This window comes from Chelmon rostratus, chromosome 23 (genome assembly GCF_017976325.1).
Source record: "Chelmon rostratus isolate fCheRos1 chromosome 23, fCheRos1.pri, whole genome shotgun sequence".
Lineage (NCBI taxonomy): Eukaryota > Metazoa > Chordata > Actinopteri > Chaetodontiformes > Chaetodontidae > Chelmon > Chelmon rostratus.
Window position 1 is genome coordinate 7,284,367 of NC_055680.1, and position 19,082 is coordinate 7,303,448.

Consider the following 19,082-nt stretch of genomic DNA (forward strand, 5'->3'; position numbering starts at 1 on the left):
GGAAGACAGGAAACCAGACAGAAAAACATGCTTCAAACATCGCTTACAAAACAACGTCTGACCACGGAAAGAGTCTAAAACCCATTTTGCTCTTTTTTCTCCCCGTTCTCCCTCTTTGTCTCCCTCCAGGTCTGTGGATCGACAGGCGTTCTACCATGCCTGTCCCCCCACCCCTCAATCCCCGCAGACAAAAACACCTGCCCCACACACACCTCCACCCCGAGCAAAGGGCGGAACGCTCCACCTTCCCCTCCCTCTTCCATCCATCCATTCTCTCTCTTTCGCTCCTCCGTCCTCTCCTCGTCCCACCTTTGCCCTCCTCATCCCACCTCATCCACTGCGCCTGCCCCAGGGCTACCAAAAGGACCCTTCCCGACTCTGTCGCTTTCCCAGCGTTTCACTGGCTGACTCTGGTCACATGCTGCCTGCTGCCTTCTCTGATTGGAGCAGGGGAGACGTGGGGCGTGGTCTCAGCCTGTCCCTTCCACTGCGTGTGTCGAAACCTTTCGGAGTCGCTGAGCACGCTCTGTGCAGACAAGGGCCTCCTGTTTGTCCCCCCGCACGTTGACCGGCGCACCGTTGAGCTGCGACTGGCTGACAACTTCATCACGGAAGTGGGCGGGAATGACTTTGTCAACATGACCGGACTGGTCGATTTGACTCTGTCGAGGAATACCATCCACCTGATCCGACCGATGGCCTTCGCTGACTTGGAGAGTTTGCGCTCGCTGCATCTGGACGGTGAGCCAACACAGTCATGCTATTTTAAGACAACTACAATCCTACTGACTTAAAATTACTATGATATTATATATACATACACATATTTGGTTGTGTCTAGGTAACCGCTTGACAACACTTGGACCCAGGGACCTCGCAGGTTTGGTCAATCTGCAACACCTGATCGTCAACAACAACCAGCTGGTCAAAGTCTCTGTCCAGGCCTTTGACGACTTCTTGCTCACACTGGAAGACCTCGACATGTCCTACAACAACCTCAGGAGGTAAGCTTTTTGTCTCTGTTGTGATCACCCACGCATCATGCATTCATACAATCTACTCTGTTCTGCTTTGTTAAGCAGAAACACACTGTGCTACTCTAGAGTTTCCTGTGCTCAGGTCTCGGTCTCAAGTGTACGCCGCAGACGCACAGCTCAGCTCCCGAAATTTCAAGGCACGGTGGAAAGGCCTTGCACGATCACGCAAGAGTCAGCAAACACAACGAGGAGAAACCGGCTCAAACTGCTGAGGCTGGGAAGAGGACTAAAAGGCTCAGGAAATTGAAAGTGAATCAATTTTGATGAGGTCCTTATTTTCTGTGACTTCGATTTTGTTAAGATATGATGAGTCTACGCCTGAGCTCACGGCACCGTCTCTGAGTGTGCATTGCTATATCTATTCTATATGGCTCAGCCTTTGGGGCACCGTGTAGTATTTCACTCATCTATGTCCAGGACAGTGGAGATTTTTCCAGCATCACTATCTTTTCCTCTGGACTAAAAAGTCAGAACAACGATGATGTTCTCTATCAATCCTTTATTCTGCTCTTTATAGTGTCCCATTGCGTTGATGAATTCAGCAGCTTTTGGCTGTCAGTTCTGATTAAGGGGTTTCATCTGTCTCCTCTACAGGAGCTCTCTGGCCTTTCTCCAACCTCCACCAAGCCATAAGAAAAGTGTAAAGAGTTTTAATGATGCATCTATTAGCAACTGCTGTTTGCCCTTTTCGCAGGTTACTGACAGGAGTCGCTTCAGACTCAGATTCAAAGTGAGCCTGCATCACAGATTCGCTCTTATCAAGGTTATAAATGCTCAAAACCGGAGACGGATCATGTCATATGAGAACTTTTTTCTAGGAAGAGGGAGGACATTATCCTGGCGGGGAGGCCAACCTGTGTAATTTAATTGGAAAGGAAACTGAGGGACACCTGGCATCTCCTGCAGCTTAGATTTGTTCAAACATTGCTCGGGGAGTTTTACAGAGCAACTCTGGAACCTGAACTGATCTCATATGGTTTGTGACCACAGGCATCCTTGTCCTACAATATCCTAATCTAAAGCACAAACACGATTTAATGTTGTGGTAACTTGATTTGAATTTAATAAACCAGCATGCATGGTGCTTCTTTTCCCACACATGCCTATCGACTGGACACATTTTACTGTACAGACCAAGATGACCATCTGCTGTTTGTCATAGCTGTCAATAATTTAGCAACTTCTCCTCTCCTCTCCTCTCCTCTCCTCGCTAAGCTATTAAAATAACTAACTCCATTAATTTAATCACAAAGCAATATATTTTCCCTAACTAATGAGCATTGAATTCAACTCACTAATGTGTGATATTGGGTGGTAGCAGCGGGCTCAGCACAGAGTGAGCAAATGTATACTCAAAACATACATTGTGCTTAAGAAAAAGGAACAACATGTACTGAATTCATCAAAAAGGCAAGATGAAGTCACGAGTGTAGGTATGACTCCAAAAATAAATTCATTACCACTTGCTGGTTCTCAGTCGTCAGTTTTGACTCAATAATCAGTCTATAAACAGCTCTAAAGTGCATGTTTGCACAAAGGGAATACTAAATGACAACAGCAACGGGTCACAGATGGGACTGGTGAAACCCACAAAAAGAGACGGATTGAGGAGGAAAATGAGCATCTGTTGTTGTCTGTCATTGCTATTATCATTAATTAGTCCTGATTTCTGCAGAGTAATATAGGAAACTGTTCGGAACATAGGCGGCAAACTTTGATCAAGTAGCAGCAGACTCATCCTTTGGTCGGGTTAATTTCTGATGCATGATAAATGGACTGCATGTAAACAGGGCTATTCTAGCCTTCTCGACCCATTCACACATACATTCATTCACCAACGGCACAGCTATGGGTGGGGTTCAGTTTCTTGCCCAAGGACACTGTGACATGCAGCCTGCAGGAGCCAGGGACCGCGACACCAAACCTTGAGATTAGAGGACGACCGCTCTACCTCCTCCCGATACGATGTCAGTGTACCCACAAGGGAAACTCGCCATCAGAGTGGCGAATATGTCATCACAGCTCACACTAGTTTCAAGAGATATTCTCTCATTTTCCACTCTTAGGGATAAAAGATGAATCTTGGCACAAAGTCTATTAATTCAATGAATTTTAAGTTAATCTCTAAATGTTCTTCCATTTTATTACTACAGGGTACCATGGGAGTCCATTCAGAACATGGCCAGTCTGCACACTCTCAACCTGGACCATAACCTCATTGACCACATAGCGGAAGGAGTCTTTGGAGAGCTGTATAAGCTTGCCAGGCTGGATATGACCTCCAACAGGCTCCGAACCCTGCCTCCTGATCCCCTCTTTGCAAGGTAGCGCTTAAGCTTCGCCTTTCATGTTTCTCGAAGAAGTGGCTTAGTGGAAATTTTCTGTGGCAGACAACACTGTCAAAGTGTTTTTTAACAGGAGCACTCTGGCACTGAAACACAGGAAGACAATGTTGGTATCACTACATACACTATCCATTTATCCACTGGTACAGAATGTACACAATACTTTAAATCTATCCACTCTTAATAATACACAGACTGGAAGATATGAGGAAACCAAACCATATGTTATCATTTGATTTCCCTTTTTTGTTCTCCTATCAAACAGAGAGGAAGCAGTGGCTTGTTTCACACTATGCATGGCAGAGGAAGCCAAAGGAGCTAGAGGCTGCACTGAATAAATAAGGGCCTTACAGGTCTCTAACACCCACTTCGTCATATACATTTTCTACTTTGGGAAATGTGATGGCACGTCGTGAGGGAGGTTAAGAAAATCACACTTAGTGTTGAGGTGCCAACTAAGCTGCAGCAAACTAACTATTTCACAGAATCCACCTGCGACACAGCATCTGTGAACTTGTATTCAGTACAACTGGGATTAAAACCAAACTGCTGGGGGGTGTACGGTCTCTGACTTACAAACTGCTCAGTGAACAAAAAGAAAATGTGTTATGGTATGACAGTCATGAATTTCATTCATGCAGTCTTCATGGTCTTCAGGAAACCTCTTTAGGAAGGGAGGATAACGGAGTCACGTTTTCTTCCTTGATATTTACAAATTATTCCAATTTTAATTTGCACAGGACAGCGGCAAGATGCTTAGAACAGCGCTACTGCTAAGTATTGCTCCTGGGTTGGTTTGCCTGTTGTAGAATATTTTAATGGCTTCTCACATTTTGAGCGGCAAGCTTGAGTTAACTTGCTCATGCAGAACCTCACCTTACAGCAAAATGATATTTGTTCCTTTAAACTCCTCCTTTGAATCTTTAACAATTACATAGCAATGAAAAACTAAATTTGAGTGACAAAGAGAGTAAGGAAAAAGAATTACAGAGTCTAGGATGACAAAAATGTCGATGATTGTTCTGCTTTTTAGACTTCAGAGCTCAAACCTGTTGATGAACATGTTCACATTTAGAATTGTGAGGTGGAATGGGTAATTGTAATATATCCTTTATAGGGTTAGTTTAAAGTGGATTGATTTCCATCAAATCACAAGTTAAATAATCAAGAATGTACGATTTAAATAACCTTGAACTCCACTGTGGCTTACAGACTTGTGAGAATGAAGTTAAGACCTTTTCTGCTGTCATCTTCAGGTCACAGACAGGTGCAATAAGCCCCACCCCCTACAATGCTGTCATAAGCTTGAATTTTGGCGGGAACCCGCTGCACTGCAATTGCGAACTGCTATGGTTACGGCGGCTTATCCGTGGAGACGACATGGAGACGTGCGCCACACCTGCTCACCTGGCTGGAAGGTAAACATCATCAGTTGAACAATGGATTATTTCTGTCATGTACTCAGTCTTAGAACCGACTGTTTATCCTAATCCTTTTAATCAGCGAAGCCTTCTTCAATGTCAAGGGAAGCACAAGCATCATTACAGGTTGGGCCGAACTGAGTATCACACATCAGTGTTTCCCAACCCCGTCTCAAGGCCAATCTGTCCTACAAGTTTTTGCTCTGGCCCTGTTTTAGCACACATCCAATTCCAGGCCTCACATTCTGTGACACCTTAATTGGATCATCGAGTATGCAAGAATAGAACTGGAGCAAAAACCCGCAGGGCAGGGAGGCCTTAAGGACTGAGTTTTGAAACAATGTGATATTGCTCTAGTCATTATTCTGATACCTCACACCTTCCCCTCCCGGCAGCTCTATGCTAGAATTTGCCAGTGTAACCCTGAAGCCAAAAGAATGGTGTGAAACAAAGGGGTGAGGAAAATGAGCATCTGTTGTCGTTATCTGTCAGCACTGTCATCATTAATTACTCTTCACTTAGTCTTGTTTTCTGCAGAGCAGCATGGGAAATTGTTCAGACGGTTGTGCGTTACTGAACTTTACTATTAAATTGATAGACAAGAGCACATAGATCTTTAGGTTAATGGACTACATTGATCTGCTAAACCCACCTCGGGGGGATAAAACAAAACAAAATCCTCTACTTTGCCAAAAAGGTGATTCTGCTCTCCCTCACTCTCTCTCTCTTTATCTTCATCCTTCTCTCCATTTTTCTCTCAGATATTTCTGGTCGATTCCTGAGGAGGAGTTTACTTGTGAACCACCTCTGATCACCCGTCACACTCACAAGCTGTGGGTGCTGGAGGGCCAGCGAGCCACGCTAAAATGCCGTGCCATCGGCGACCCTGAGCCAGTAATCCACTGGGTTTCTCCAGATGACCGCATCATTGCGAATTCATCCAGGACCAGCTCCTTCAGCAACGGGACCTTGGATATCTTAGTAACAGTTGCCCGGGATGACGGGGCATACACATGTATCGCGATAAACGCAGCGGGAGAGGCAACTGCCACTGTGGACCTGAAAATAATCCCCCTGCCTCACCGGGGAGGAGCAGGTGGAAACACAGGAAATAACAACGTAAACACCAAAAACATCAGGAACGTGACCAATGGGATTTTACGGACCGATCCGGGCTCTTCGGATATCAGCACGGGGAAAAACGGGGGGATTAACAACGGCGCGGGACGTGGAGGAGAGGCGGAGGATGGGAGAAGAGGCGCAGGCGTGGACGATGAGGGCGACAGCAGCAGGGTCTCCGAAGGGGAGAGGGCCGATGGAGGGAGCATGGAGGACGACGAGGGGGACGACGAGGAAGGAAGGATGGTTGGAGTACACGGGGTTACGTCGACTTCAGCTCAGGTCCGATGGGATTTGGGGCGTTTGTCTACGGCTTACGTTGTCTGGATGTATCAGATACAGTACAACTGCACCGCCGATGAGACCCTCATCTACAGGTCAGTTGAACGTCTATGTAACACTCACCACACAAACAATACGAGCCAATGTGAAATGTGACTTTCCGAGTAGCTTCGCTTGCTAAGAGCTTCTTCTCCTCTACTTGCAACCACAAATCATTTTTTGACTGTCAGCATTTTCCTCCCTCAAACGCTGGATATCATGCAAAACTGCTTAAATATTTATCCATTACAGCATGACACTTCAGTAGTGCAACTGTTCACCTTGTACATGGACGGTTGGATAGCTCAAGGGAAGGATGAATGGGAAGACAGATGAAGGGATAGAGGGGCGAAGGTAGTAAATAATTCATCTCCATCACTGTATGACACTAAAACCCAACAGGTGGATAGTCAGTGCATATGGATGAGAGCAGAATGGGAGGACAAGAGGATGAATGTTGAGGGGAAAAAAGGGGGATTTTCAGGGAGAGGGGCTTTCAGAAATGTGTGACAGAGTGCCTTGGAACATGAAAACGTCAAGAGGCAGGTAAACAGCGTCTGACTGTGAACGCATGTCTGCAGCAACATGTGCACGTCTGACAAAGCAACACGAGGTCTTGCTGGGACATGTCATTTTTAATTTGAAGTCACATTTAAACCAGGAAGCCGTGCCGTTCAGCATTTAAGATGGGAGTCCTCACACTTCACTGTCCATGTTTACTCGGTGGAAGAAAAGTAATCAAACATTTATAAAGAATGGATTTGAGGTTAAGGGCTGTTCTTGTTATCACAAATTATTTAAGAAACCACACCCTGCCGTACAAGTTTTTGCAACTTTTTGAAGTTAAAAAAAAAAACATGAGGTGAGCCTTTGCATTGCTGCGAGCCAGTTTGTAGCCAGTACCTGTGGGCCTAGCAAAGAGAAAGAGAGGTACTACTGTAGACACCCAAAACAGCCAAAGAGAGCCAGGAAGATTACAAGGAGGAATAAATCGAAGCAAAGAGTCAAAGTTTTACAAGTTTTACATGAAAAATTGAGTATCACAGGTTTTTACACTTTGCGTGCTAACACAATTAGAGCCTCAAAAACCGACGTCTCTAACACCAAGAGAAAATATAATTTTGACTTGAGTGGATGCACGATAGGAGTCTTTTTCAAAAGATGGCAGTGTGCAATGTTATTGCACTGCGCATGGATTATGCCCGTGTGCATTCAAGTTTACTGCCACAGTATCTATAATCAGAGACTGTTGAAACATTTATGTGTGCGGTTGTTTGCTCCAGCAAAACGGGCTGAGACAGTGACAGCAAGATGGAAGGAGGTGGAAGGTGAAGCGAGGTTGGAGAGGGACTGCAACCGAGGCATTATTTTTGTTTGTTTTTGATTTCACTCTGCACTAATGCAGGGATTGAATGCCTTATATAAGGTGGTATTGCGCTGGAAGTGGTATTGGGAAGGTGTGATGGGAGCTAACCATATGACAGGAAGGGGACAGGTGGGAAGATGATTGGAAATATGAAAAACTGTGCAGGTATAATCAGACGGTATTGAGGGAAGGTGAGGAAGATGGCAGCCAAGGGTGAATGGAAAAAAGACAGAGGGGGAGGAGAAGCTAATAGTTTGAGTGATGGATAGAGCCAGAAGGGAGGAACAGGTGAATTTTAAGATAGGAATGGCGCCTCAGAGATTTCAAAAGGGACTGAGGGAGCAGGGGAAGATAGTTGATGGGCTCTACCCAAATCACCTTGGGAGAAATTGAGATGAAAGAAGGATGGGTGAAAGGAGAGAGAATGACAGACAATAAAGGGGGAGAGAAGAGAGAGGTGGGCCCAAATGGTCCTCAAGGAAAAAGCAAGGAAGCAGGGGTGGAGAGAGGGAGGGGAGGCATTTAAATCCACCAGTGAAACAGAAAAATGAAGAAAATGTGTGTACACAACAGAAAACCACCTGGGTAAGGGAAGAAAGAGCGTAGAAGTTTTAGAAAGAGTGAGGGGAGAAAGAAGCCCACGGAAATTTGGAATGAAAGACAGAGATGGGAAGGACTCCTTTACAAAGAAAACAAACAAACAAAAAGGAACAATGTCGCAAGGGAGGAGGAAGAAGAAATGGAGACGACGGTGTGGTGAGAGGCCTGCAGCAAAGCAAAGCCCTCCACTGCTTGAGAGAGGGTTGGGCGGATGAAAGGACAGACACGAAGAGGTGTCCCATTGAAACGCCACGGAAAAACAGACGAGTGCAGATTCTGCACAGTCCCATGACACATTTGTGGCAATTACACATGGAGAACTAATTACATGATTGAATTGAGGGAACTGAATGAGATCTTAGCTCCCTCGCTGATCAGCTGCCTTAATTCCTCTATGGAAAATACTCGAATAAAAGGGGAGCCGGCTTGCTGCTTAATGATACCGAGTAAAGGTGTTTTATCTCTAGAAAGCAAAGCATGCACATTCAAAAAGACAAACAGGGACTGATCTGCAACAAAAAATGACCATTTAGCTCGATAAGGGTAGTATTTCTTACAGGCTTGTTGTATTGGATTGCATTAAATTGTGCAGCTTTTAATAACGTTACCTCAAATCCCAGATGCACTGGCTGAATTTAGCTCCTGCGAACCAAAGGGCGACACAGGTAAAATGTCCTTCTCTTGAGGGAACAAACTTTAAAGACATAATGGAACGGCGGCGCCAGCAGAGGTGAAGGCTCAGCTGTGCTGCTTGAGACAAGAAAACGCTGAAAGACAGAAAGAGACTCACACAGAAGCAAAAAAGAGGAGAGATAAGTGAGGAAGCCTGAGCCGAGGCAACGGGCGCCACAGGAGAGATGCTGGATATTCAGCGATCTGAAGTTTGACTAAACTCTAAACAAATCACACTGCCAACAAAACAGAGGGAGGGGATAACGGTCTCAAAGGAGATATAGAGATGGTGTGTGGGATAAGCAAAGTCTGTGTTTTATTCGAATTTACTGACATTTACTGATGAGCCTCCTGGATTTTAACCAGAATGCGGGGAAAACTTTCAGAATGTTCGACCAGGAAAGAGGCAGAAAAAAGGCGCGGCGTCACTGCAAGACGGTAACTGATGCCTATTGGCAATTTGCACGACCATATTATCACAAGACCTCTGTCTGGTGAAATATGGTCGTAATCTGTGGCAGATTTTTTACTTTCCAAATTACGGTCATGGCACACAAGATTAAGATCACAGATGTTTATCAATTATTACAAAACAACAAAGGTCTCCAGGTAACAGTAGTCCCGTGTGAATAGGCCTTTAAACTCAAAATTGAGATATAAACTCGGAAAACGAATTGGAAAAGAGAAGAAGGTTGAAAGAGGAGACAAGAAGTCTGACGGCTTTGAGGGAGGAAGCAGGGAAATCTGTCTCGGAGGACAGATAAAGAGGAAATGGAAGGGTGCAGCATTTGAAAGGAAGCATACCACAATGCAGCCAGTATAGATCCCTATCATGCTATCAATGTGCCAGTGCCAACCGCAATATCACACCAGCTAGCAAGACTGTGAAGAGCCGAGTCAGCCAAAGGGAGGCTGGCTTACGAATTCAAAAGGAGAGAATGGACGAGTGAGATTTCATGCTTCCTATCAGGGATTTCCGTTCACATTTTGTTGTTGTTGTTACCGCTGTGTGTGTGCTTTGGCAGGTGGAATAAAAAAAAAAAAAAAAAAACATACACCAACCCCGCTGAATTGAGGGAGAGAGACAGAGAGGAAAACACAGGATTTAAGAAAGGAAAGCAAGGAAAGAGGGGGAAAAAAACAAGTATCTGGTCTCCAGCTTGAACTACATAGCAAGACAGAGGTATATGCCTTATATATATAGATTAGAGAAGAGTGTAGACACTGTGTGGCTGCCGGATTTAATCATCTTTAAAGGTCAGTCGTACACTAGACAACACCAGCCTCTGTTTTAGCATGGCGTGTCTCGTTCTGATGGCTTCTGTGACAGTGCCAGGTGGGATGTCATCCACTTGTCATCCGCTGGGCGCCACTCACCCCGTCACCCTCGGCTCCCCTGACACCGTCAACGCCGAGCCTCCCTCCTGGAGCTCTGCCACAATGTTACAGTACCACACTTTGATCTGATCGGGGGAAAATGCCCTCGATCCTCCAGAGTGACAAGCTTGGCAATAGAATAACCAAAGTAACAAAGGTTGCTGGGTGAATATCAGCAATAACCAAATAAGTATGTCTTCCTCGCCCACACATGAGCACAGGCTACCTGAAGGACAAAGAACAGGAGAACGAATGTCCCTCCATGCTAATGAGGCAGCATTTGGAAAGCGACCTCTGTTGTACCATCTGTTAAAAATTCTCTCCGGCAAGATTTCTGGTTTCGTACAGAATTTCTCCTTTGAAGGAAAGCTTAAGAGTTCAGCTGTCAACCACTACAGAACATACACCTCAGTCCAAAAGCCCTGTGAAGCACGTGATGTGCAGTATGTGTTGAGGTTGTGTCAGACACATGTTAATTCTGTGGTAGTTATGGTGCTGAATTGTATTGTAAGGTGTTCTTGTTATTTTGTCCACCTTATGTGGATACAAAAGGGTAGACAACACCATGAAATACAGCCTTTGAGTTGAGTTATCACCTCTGTGCATGAAGTAGAAGAAGCTGCCTGTTGCTTTGTACTGTGCTGCTGATGGGTTTTTAAGTGAATATGGACCTTTTAAAAAAAATCTGTTGTGATTGAAGTTTTCAGCACTTCACTGGCACATAAGGTATGCCAGTGGGGGCATTTGTGTGACACTTGCAAATGTCTGAGGCAAAAGTTTCTTATTAGATTCGGAAATCTTCTAAGTGTGCAGGCAGGAGCGTGAGGGCTTTGACAATCGTCAGAATTTCACCCCAGTCACAACAGGCTCAACCTTCCTGCCAAGTCTGACACAGAGTTTAATGGGAACAGAAATGATCACAGGGACAGTCGGGGGGAGGAAGTTGGAGGGAAAATCATGCAGCGCTTAAGAAATAATGAGAATAATGAAAGGAGAGTCTCGGAAAAGGGACGTACAGTTAAAAAGGACAGGGCGAGAGTTTGACAGCCACGGGAAAGGTGCACGCTGAGACACAGACAGATGAACACATGGGTAATGAGCCACAGAAGCAGAGAGAAAGGAAAAAACTATAATAGAACCTGAAAATTAGAAATATGACGATACACGGAAACGCTGCCGCTAATTATACAGACTCATGTTTGACAAGGAGCACTGAGCTGGTATATAAATATATTTACAGAGGCTATTTGCTTGGCAGGACCAAACTATGTGGAGTACTATAAAACCTATTTCGTTCCCCTGGAGAAATCAGACATCCACATGCTTTCAGTTTCTGTCATATTGCATACAGCTCTTCTTATTGCACATTAGGAAAATGCTGGGGAAACTAGTATTAGCATCCTATTTTAGTCCCCCGTGAGCCACGACAAGAAATCATACAAGAAACACGATAAGTGCATCTGCTGACACAGGCATAGATAAGGATGTAAGGAGAGGAGAGACGAAGATGGAGAAGGAGGGAGGACGGGAGAAAGAACTTAGATGACCAGAAGGATGGAGGGAAGGAAGAGAGACAGGGGCAAAAGTGGGATTGAGACTTGCACCCCAGAGGCAGATGTAATTAAGTGTTAAACCGCTGTGTCCATACATGTGTCAACTCGCATCGGAGGCAGAGGAAGGGAGGAAGGGTCAGCACTCAAACCATTTGTCAACGTATGTAATAGTGTGGGTCAGACGAAGGAGGAGAGTGAGTGAGGGAGGTTGAGAGGGACGGGCAGTGAGCTTCACACTAGCCTTCATCATGTGGTTCAAATAAGATGAAGAGAAATGATGGAGAAATAATGGCGAAAGACAAATACAGGGGGATTGGGGAGAAGAAGGAGGTCACATAAAAAGGAGCGGAAATGAGAGAGAAAACAAGTGAATCAGGCAGCGCAGGAAAATCAGGCCAAATGAGGGAGAGCCGAGTGAGAAGGATAGATTAAGGAAAGCGAAAAGACAGAAGGAGGGATGAAACAAAATCCAGAGGGGAGGGGTAAAAAAGAAAAAAAAGAGTGACAGAGAGACAGATCAAGGAAAACAGAGGAAGAGATCAGACAAAATTGAGGGAGACAGCCAACAAGACAGTAAACAGCCCAACGAATCAAGACCAAAAATGGAGGAAAGGGTAAGAACAAAAAACATGACATGGGGGGGAAAAAAAGGAAACGAGGGCAGTATAGATGTCAGCCAGAAGAGGAGATAATTGCTTTGTTGTTCCTCCTCGTCTTGCTTTTTCTCTCTGTCTCTCCTGCTCTCTGTGTCCAATCTTGTCTGGTGTCAGACCACCAGACTTGGCAATGCAGATAGAAAGAAAAAAAAGGAAGAAATGAGGCAATGAGAGAAGGGGAAGACAGGATTCTATCACTCTTTTACCCCCCCCCCCCTCTCTCGGGTACTGATAATTACTCGTTTCTGTGTCACCAGCTTGAACAAAGCACTCCCTTGTCTCTTTCACTTTCTCCCTGCATCTGTGTGTATGTGCGCGCCTTTGCAGGGTTTAACCATAATTAGAAGCACACACACACAGACACAGACACACAGACACACACACACACACACACGGCATGTTGGGTAACAGAGCACAATGCCAGTGTGTCTGCAGATACAGGGATAGTAACGAGAGCAACGCTCCTGCCTCTTCGTCATAACCAGTCCAATCAGCCCAGTTATGTGTGCTGCACTTTATATTCATTAACATACATTGTCTCAGGAGCACTGAGGATTCAGGTGAATATCATTTCATGTGTCCATGGTGTGTTCGGGCACCACAGAGCTGCACGTTTGCAAGTGCATATGACAACAGGCGTGTAAATATGGTTAATAATGCATATTGCATGGCGTTTCAGCGTATCAAAGATGCATGCATTTGTGAACGCGTCCGGGTCATCCATGTATATTTCAGCGAGTTTACTTTCCTATTTCTTTCACTGCCTGCATGGCAAAAACAAGTAGAGAAGTGATTCATGATCTCATAAGGGAGGGGGAGGTGGTGGGGTGCAGGAGATAGGGAGAAATATAAGATGAGGGCAAATGGAGAGGTGGCACGGACAAGGGGAGAGAGGAGGAGCAGAGGCAGCTGGAGAGGAGAGGGAAGAGGAGAGGAGGAGTGACCTTGGATGCTAAATAATGGCACACGGTTATAGCTGTGGCTAATAGAGACATAGCACAGTGACTGTGAAAAGGAGAGAGGCTAGGAGGTCAGGTAGAGCCCGGTGAGAATTGCAGAAGGATTTGCAGCGAGCACATCCGATTGGCTGGGGAAATACAGAGGTGGCCAAAGAGACGGAGAGAGACAAAGCAGGAGATGTGCTGAGGGAACGAACATAACTAAAAACGTAAGTCAAATGGTAGAAAAGGTTGGGCAGGGAACAAAAAAAAAAAAAGAAAGGTGTGCGCTGCTGCAGATTTCAGCACAGGGAAAGAAAGGATGGATGATTTCAAAGCGATGAAAAGGGCAAAGGATACGGAGAGATAAGAGTGAAGGACTGATCACCGAAAAAGAAAGAAATCTGTTCATAAAGGACAGATGGAAAAAGAATAAGCAGGATAGACCGAGGGAGGCGAGATGCAAAAAGAGCTGAAAAGAAGACTAGAGGGAAGGATGGAGGATAGAGCGAATAAAGGAAAGGGTGTTGAATGGTAGGATTAGAAAAATGATTCAAGGATTCACTCAAGGTGTGTGCACAGTATGTGGTGAGTCACGGTCACACAATGGCACTGAATCGCTTGATGCTGTGTCCCAGTTTATCGTACATAGGCAAATACAGAAAGCATTCGGTTGTTTTATGTTAATCCGCATATATACACACATTTATTTGGTGCAGTATAATTCACAATGCAACCATACATCAGGAAGTAGAAAAGGAATCAGCGCAAACATTGCTTGTATAAGACTTATAAGCTGATACAGGCTCTTACTCAGCACTGAATCCAACAAAGCATGCGACAGTATACGGGCGATATTAATCAAACTGAGGCGCCGAGCGACATGGGAAGCAGAGGGGGAAAGGACATAAGAAACCAGTTCATGTCAACATGGCAGTGAATCAAAGTAAGAGAAAACCCATTTAAATATAACCTTTGTTACAGAGAGCCGGTCCCTGAGCAGAGTATACGACTCCCCACAGTGATGGTCAAATCTCTCCGACTCTGCCATCAATTATACGCAGACAGGCCCTGGATGAGCCGACCCCACTGTAATATTTCTCAGGGAGTTTTATAAGCCTATAATATGACCAAGGCTTTTGATTCAGAAACAGAGGCATCAGTGGCGTTATGCTTCTTGCATATTTCATGCAGGAAATGTGATCGAACACGCCCCCTTGTCTTTACTAGTGGACTTTACAGGGGCGATTCACATCTCCTGGTGTGGCTCATTGCCCGGTCCACGTTTTACATTGCCTTACTCTTTACTGTCAGAATATTAAAACACACTCACTCAAAACCTTACATTTGCTGCTTTCTTTCACAATTAAAGTCATTTTAGTTGCTCTGAGGCTGCAGGCCTCGCAGTGTTCATCACTTCACAGAGCTGCAGGACACCTTGAACAATTAAAGTTCTTTGACATCAGTCGAAGGAGGCGTTCAAACTCATTCGACTATTTAGAGGGTGAGAATGGATGCCAGCATTTCCTGGAGCTTCAGTAAACCCTCGTCTTTGACTGTTTGAATGATTAACGTTTGGAATCTGCTGTGACCAACATGTCAGTGATTGCTATAAAAAATGACATCCTGGGCAAGCTGAATGGTCATGAAAATATGCTTAACGTGTGGATAATCCATGAAGAGATGTATTTACCAGAAGTGCTGCACTGATGAGCCAAATAATGAGTCTTTCGCCTAGTAACACACACCTGGTCCCAGAGTCACACCGGTGCTAAGAATGAGTTAATTGGTGGATTTGTGACAGTGTTGGAAAGCAATCCATAGCGACCTAATGACCAGTGGATGAAGCTGATTTTAATGACGGCGCCCCATGTGTCTGTTCAGGTTAGATTCAGATTTGAAAAGTCAAACAGTGCTTTGTGATTGCTGATCAAATCATACTGTGCTTCTGCTGGAGTTTAGGAGTTCGGAGGTATTTTTTGTGCCAGCGCTTGCTATTCATATCACTCCAGGAGATTCGCTAAGGTGGCCTATCTCAGTTTGCAACACGCTGTTCTTTGCAAAATACACTTTTAATCCTGAATAACCTGTGGAATAGTTGATATTCTGAGCGTTTGTTCAGAAAATTTCAATTTTGTTCACTTGAAAACCTTGACGAGGCGGTGATCAATATTTCTACATAGCAGTGGGCCAAATCCACGGGTATGCCCCCAGGCTTACCTTCAGGACACCCCTTCTTTTGTAATTTAGCATTATTCAAGACAGCTTGTCACATAATGTCTCCATCAGTGGAGAAATCCGGTGATCAGGCTGATTTAATTTGTAAAAACTTAAGCTTAAGCAACAGCAGCTAAGTTACACTCCATTCAAAACTAGAAGAAGGAAAACAAGTAGGCTGAAGTGTTGCCGTCCTTGGTCTCGTCATTCTGAACACATTTTAATACAGACTAAGGTTAGTGGCCTCCTGCAGTGGCTCCCCCGGTGCCTGAGTCACACTAGAAGGCATTTATAGGATGTAGCTCAAGTCAGAAGGGAGATGGAACGGTTAGCAACAGACGATACAAATAAGCCCTTTGATGTAGTGCGAAAAGGGAGAGAAAAAGAGGGGCTTGTAGAAACAGAATGCAGGCAAGGGAAAAAAAAAGAAATCACTGACAAAATATTCATGGTGGGAGCACAAAAATACACAACCCAACACTTGCCCACACAACAGGGTTGGACAGCAGAGGGCAAAGTCATACCCATCAGCGACAGACACTTGAGCTGTGCTACAGTCTCCCACACACACTTTAACTTAGTGTGTCACATGCACAAAGCCACTGACAGAAAAACACACAGATTTTTATTCCACTATGTCAGAAATACAAACATTAACACGGGCTGAGACGAGCGCTTGCATAACTTACATAAAGCCTATTCCCCTCCATTCTCATCACCACCTCTCTTCATTGCCCCCCCCCCCCTCTCTGCGTCTCTTCGGTTCACCTCGCCTCTGTTTGTTAGCTCTGACGACTGTTCCAACACTTAAAATGAGGACACATTCAAAGCACTTCTCTCTTTATTATCCCACGCAAGCACTCACCCATTACAGACGCACACATTTGCAGTCAAAATACAACAAAACACACCCCCACTCGTGGTGCCAAACGCATGGACACATTCGTTTCCTATCAACTCCAATCAACGCCACAAAATGTCCCGGCTTTACTGTAATCCTCGCCCTGCCTGACCGTTAAACCTAAAATGGCCTCTTTTTTTAAATGTGAGGTCCCACAAAATGGCTCGACGTTTGCTTCTCACTGGGATTCAAGTACGAGCACGCACGCACACGCACACACACACACACACACACACACACACACACACACACACACACACACACACACACACACACACACACACACACACACACACACACACCCCTGCACTCCAAATGAGCAGACAGAGTTCTCTTTTCATGTTCCCTGAGCGCGCTCTCCATCAATAGCCTCATTTTCCCCTCGCTCCCCCTACTGCAGTATCCACTCCTGCACTTCTTCCAGCCATCCTTTCTCCCCTCCTTTCCTCTGCTTCTTTTCCAATATTCAACCCATTCTCATTCGTACTTCCACAATAGTCAGAATATTCAGGCGAGGCTTCAATGCACTGCAGATATTTTACATTTCGCTGCACATCCTGCACGCAGCGTGCTTGTCTGTCTAACTGACCTCTCATTTTTTCTTCCTTTTGTCCTCTTTAGGATCCTTCCATCGACCAGTGACCGCTTCCTGTTGAAGAACTTGGTTTCCGGTGTGGACTATAACCTGTGTGTGCTGGCCATTTTTGATGACACAATCACATCACTAGCAGCAACAAAGGTCCTGGGATGCGCCACGTTCTCCACCAAGGATGTTTACCCAGCATGCCGCTCTCTCCAAGCCCACTTCCTGGGCGGGACGCTCACCATATTGGTCGGCGGTGTTGTCGTCGTCACCCTGCTCGTGTTCACTGTGGCGCTCATGGTTCGCCACCGTGTTTGCAATCATGGCGACCACATAATATGCCACAACAGCAACACTGAGGCAGGAGGCGGGGCCTGCTGTCTGAGTGGCGGTGTGGGGAGCGGGGACAAAGGGGGGAACAGTAGCGGGTGCTACCAATCGAATGGTTCCGGGGACATGATGATGGTGGTCCTGCCCAACGGTCTGCCTTCCAAGAGAGGAGGGGAGAAGGAGAAGGACAAGGAGAAGGAAAAGGAGAAGGAGGCGGCTGATTCTGCTTCCTCTCTGCCTCCAAAACTCCCCCCAAAGCCCAGGCCAAAGCCGAAAGTCAACCTGGAGCAGTTTCTTTCGGCTGGGGGAGTGGTTTCCACGACGACAGGGGCAGGAAGTGAGATGGCATTGGTGGTGAGGCAAAGGAAGCTAGAGAAGGCGCCGCCATACAGCCTTGACAGTGACAGAACTCCCCTCTACTACTCCCCTTCCCCTCCATCCACCCTGCCCCGTCAGTCACACTCCAGGGACCACCCAAAACCCCGCCTGGAGCGAGAACTGACCAATCGTGCCAGTTTCTCTCTGGCTGCACCGCTGAGAGACTCAGAGCTGTTGGACTGGAGGATCACTGCTCGAGGCAGGGACAAATGGAACTCCTCGCAGGCTTATCAGAGGCCTGTATCCCCTCTAAGTCCTGCTTGTGGGACCGTTAGCAAACGGCGTCACTCGCTGGACATGGGCTCCTCTGTTGCCCTAGCGACTGATGCTGCCGCGACTGTTGCCAAGCGCTACGGCGCCGTCAGCTACGCCAAGCGGCTGAGTGTCATCTGGACGAGGCGGAGCCAGTCGCTTCATGGGATGCTGGTGCAGTGTGCCTCGACGACGAGCACAACTTCCTCGACGACCAGCGACGAGGCGGAAAACGCCGGAGGCTTTGGGGCACGCTGCGAGTTCCAGCGGGGGTACATCCACGCTTACAACACCACCAACTCCAACTCTAACGCTGGGATCGCTACTGGGAAAGCAAGCAGTGTAAAAGACAGGGGGAAGGAAAAAGGGAAGAGTGCTGAAGAATTGGAGGAAAGTGTTGTGTAGGAGGAAGCGGAGCGGAATAAAAAAGAGGGATAAAGGGTTCTGTGAGGGGACAGTTTGAATGGGATGTTGATTTGAGCAGCACAAAGAGGCGGGGCCAGGGGAGAAATCGAGGATGCAGGAAAGGGAAGATGAAGTGATTGCAGATGAGGAGAGGGAAGGTTGTGAGTTCAGAGGAAAGGAGTGGAGTAAAATTGACTTGAGTCTCACTTGTGGAGCTCCTTGCCCTGGGAGAAGTCAAGAAAAATGGAGAAGGGGGGGTGGGGGGGTAGGGGGGTGCGTACCTGGAAGTGAGGTGAAGATTTTTAAGAGGCTCTTTACTGCTGACCTGCAGAATGAGGTTGGAAAAATAAGTCGGGAGAAGGAAGCAAGACGAGAAGCGGCAGAGTGGGAGGAACATAACGGGTGACAGTTTTAAAGTGGTCTTTAAATACTCAAGGCTGAGCTCAAGCTGCACCAGTAAAAAGTGACTGATACAAGATAGAAAAGAAAGTAGGAACACAAAAACAAAACTCAGAAAAATCAAGACAAAGAGAGTGACAGTTGTGCGAACAAAGTGAGTGATATATATAGTCACAGAGGGAGAGACTTAATCAAACAGGAGAACATCAATA

At 46.0% G+C, this 19,082-nt stretch overlaps 2 protein-coding genes across 2 annotated transcripts in view; one reads left to right on the plus strand and one right to left on the minus strand.

The window, feature by feature from the left end:
- Positions 1-19,082, minus strand: part of LOC121626256 (pyruvate carboxylase, mitochondrial-like) — a 268,452-nt gene that overhangs the window by 94,047 nt on the left and 155,323 nt on the right. The gene's annotated exons all lie outside the window — the stretch shown is intronic.
- On the plus strand, positions 156-18,471 carry LOC121626257 (leucine-rich repeat and fibronectin type-III domain-containing protein 4-like). Its single transcript, XM_041964641.1, has 6 exons — positions 156-741; positions 842-1,004; positions 3,191-3,361; positions 4,639-4,800; positions 5,565-6,299; positions 17,145-18,471. Exons 1-6 carry the CDS (start codon positions 156-158, stop codon positions 18,469-18,471), a joined length of 3,144 nt encoding a protein of 1,047 aa, XP_041820575.1.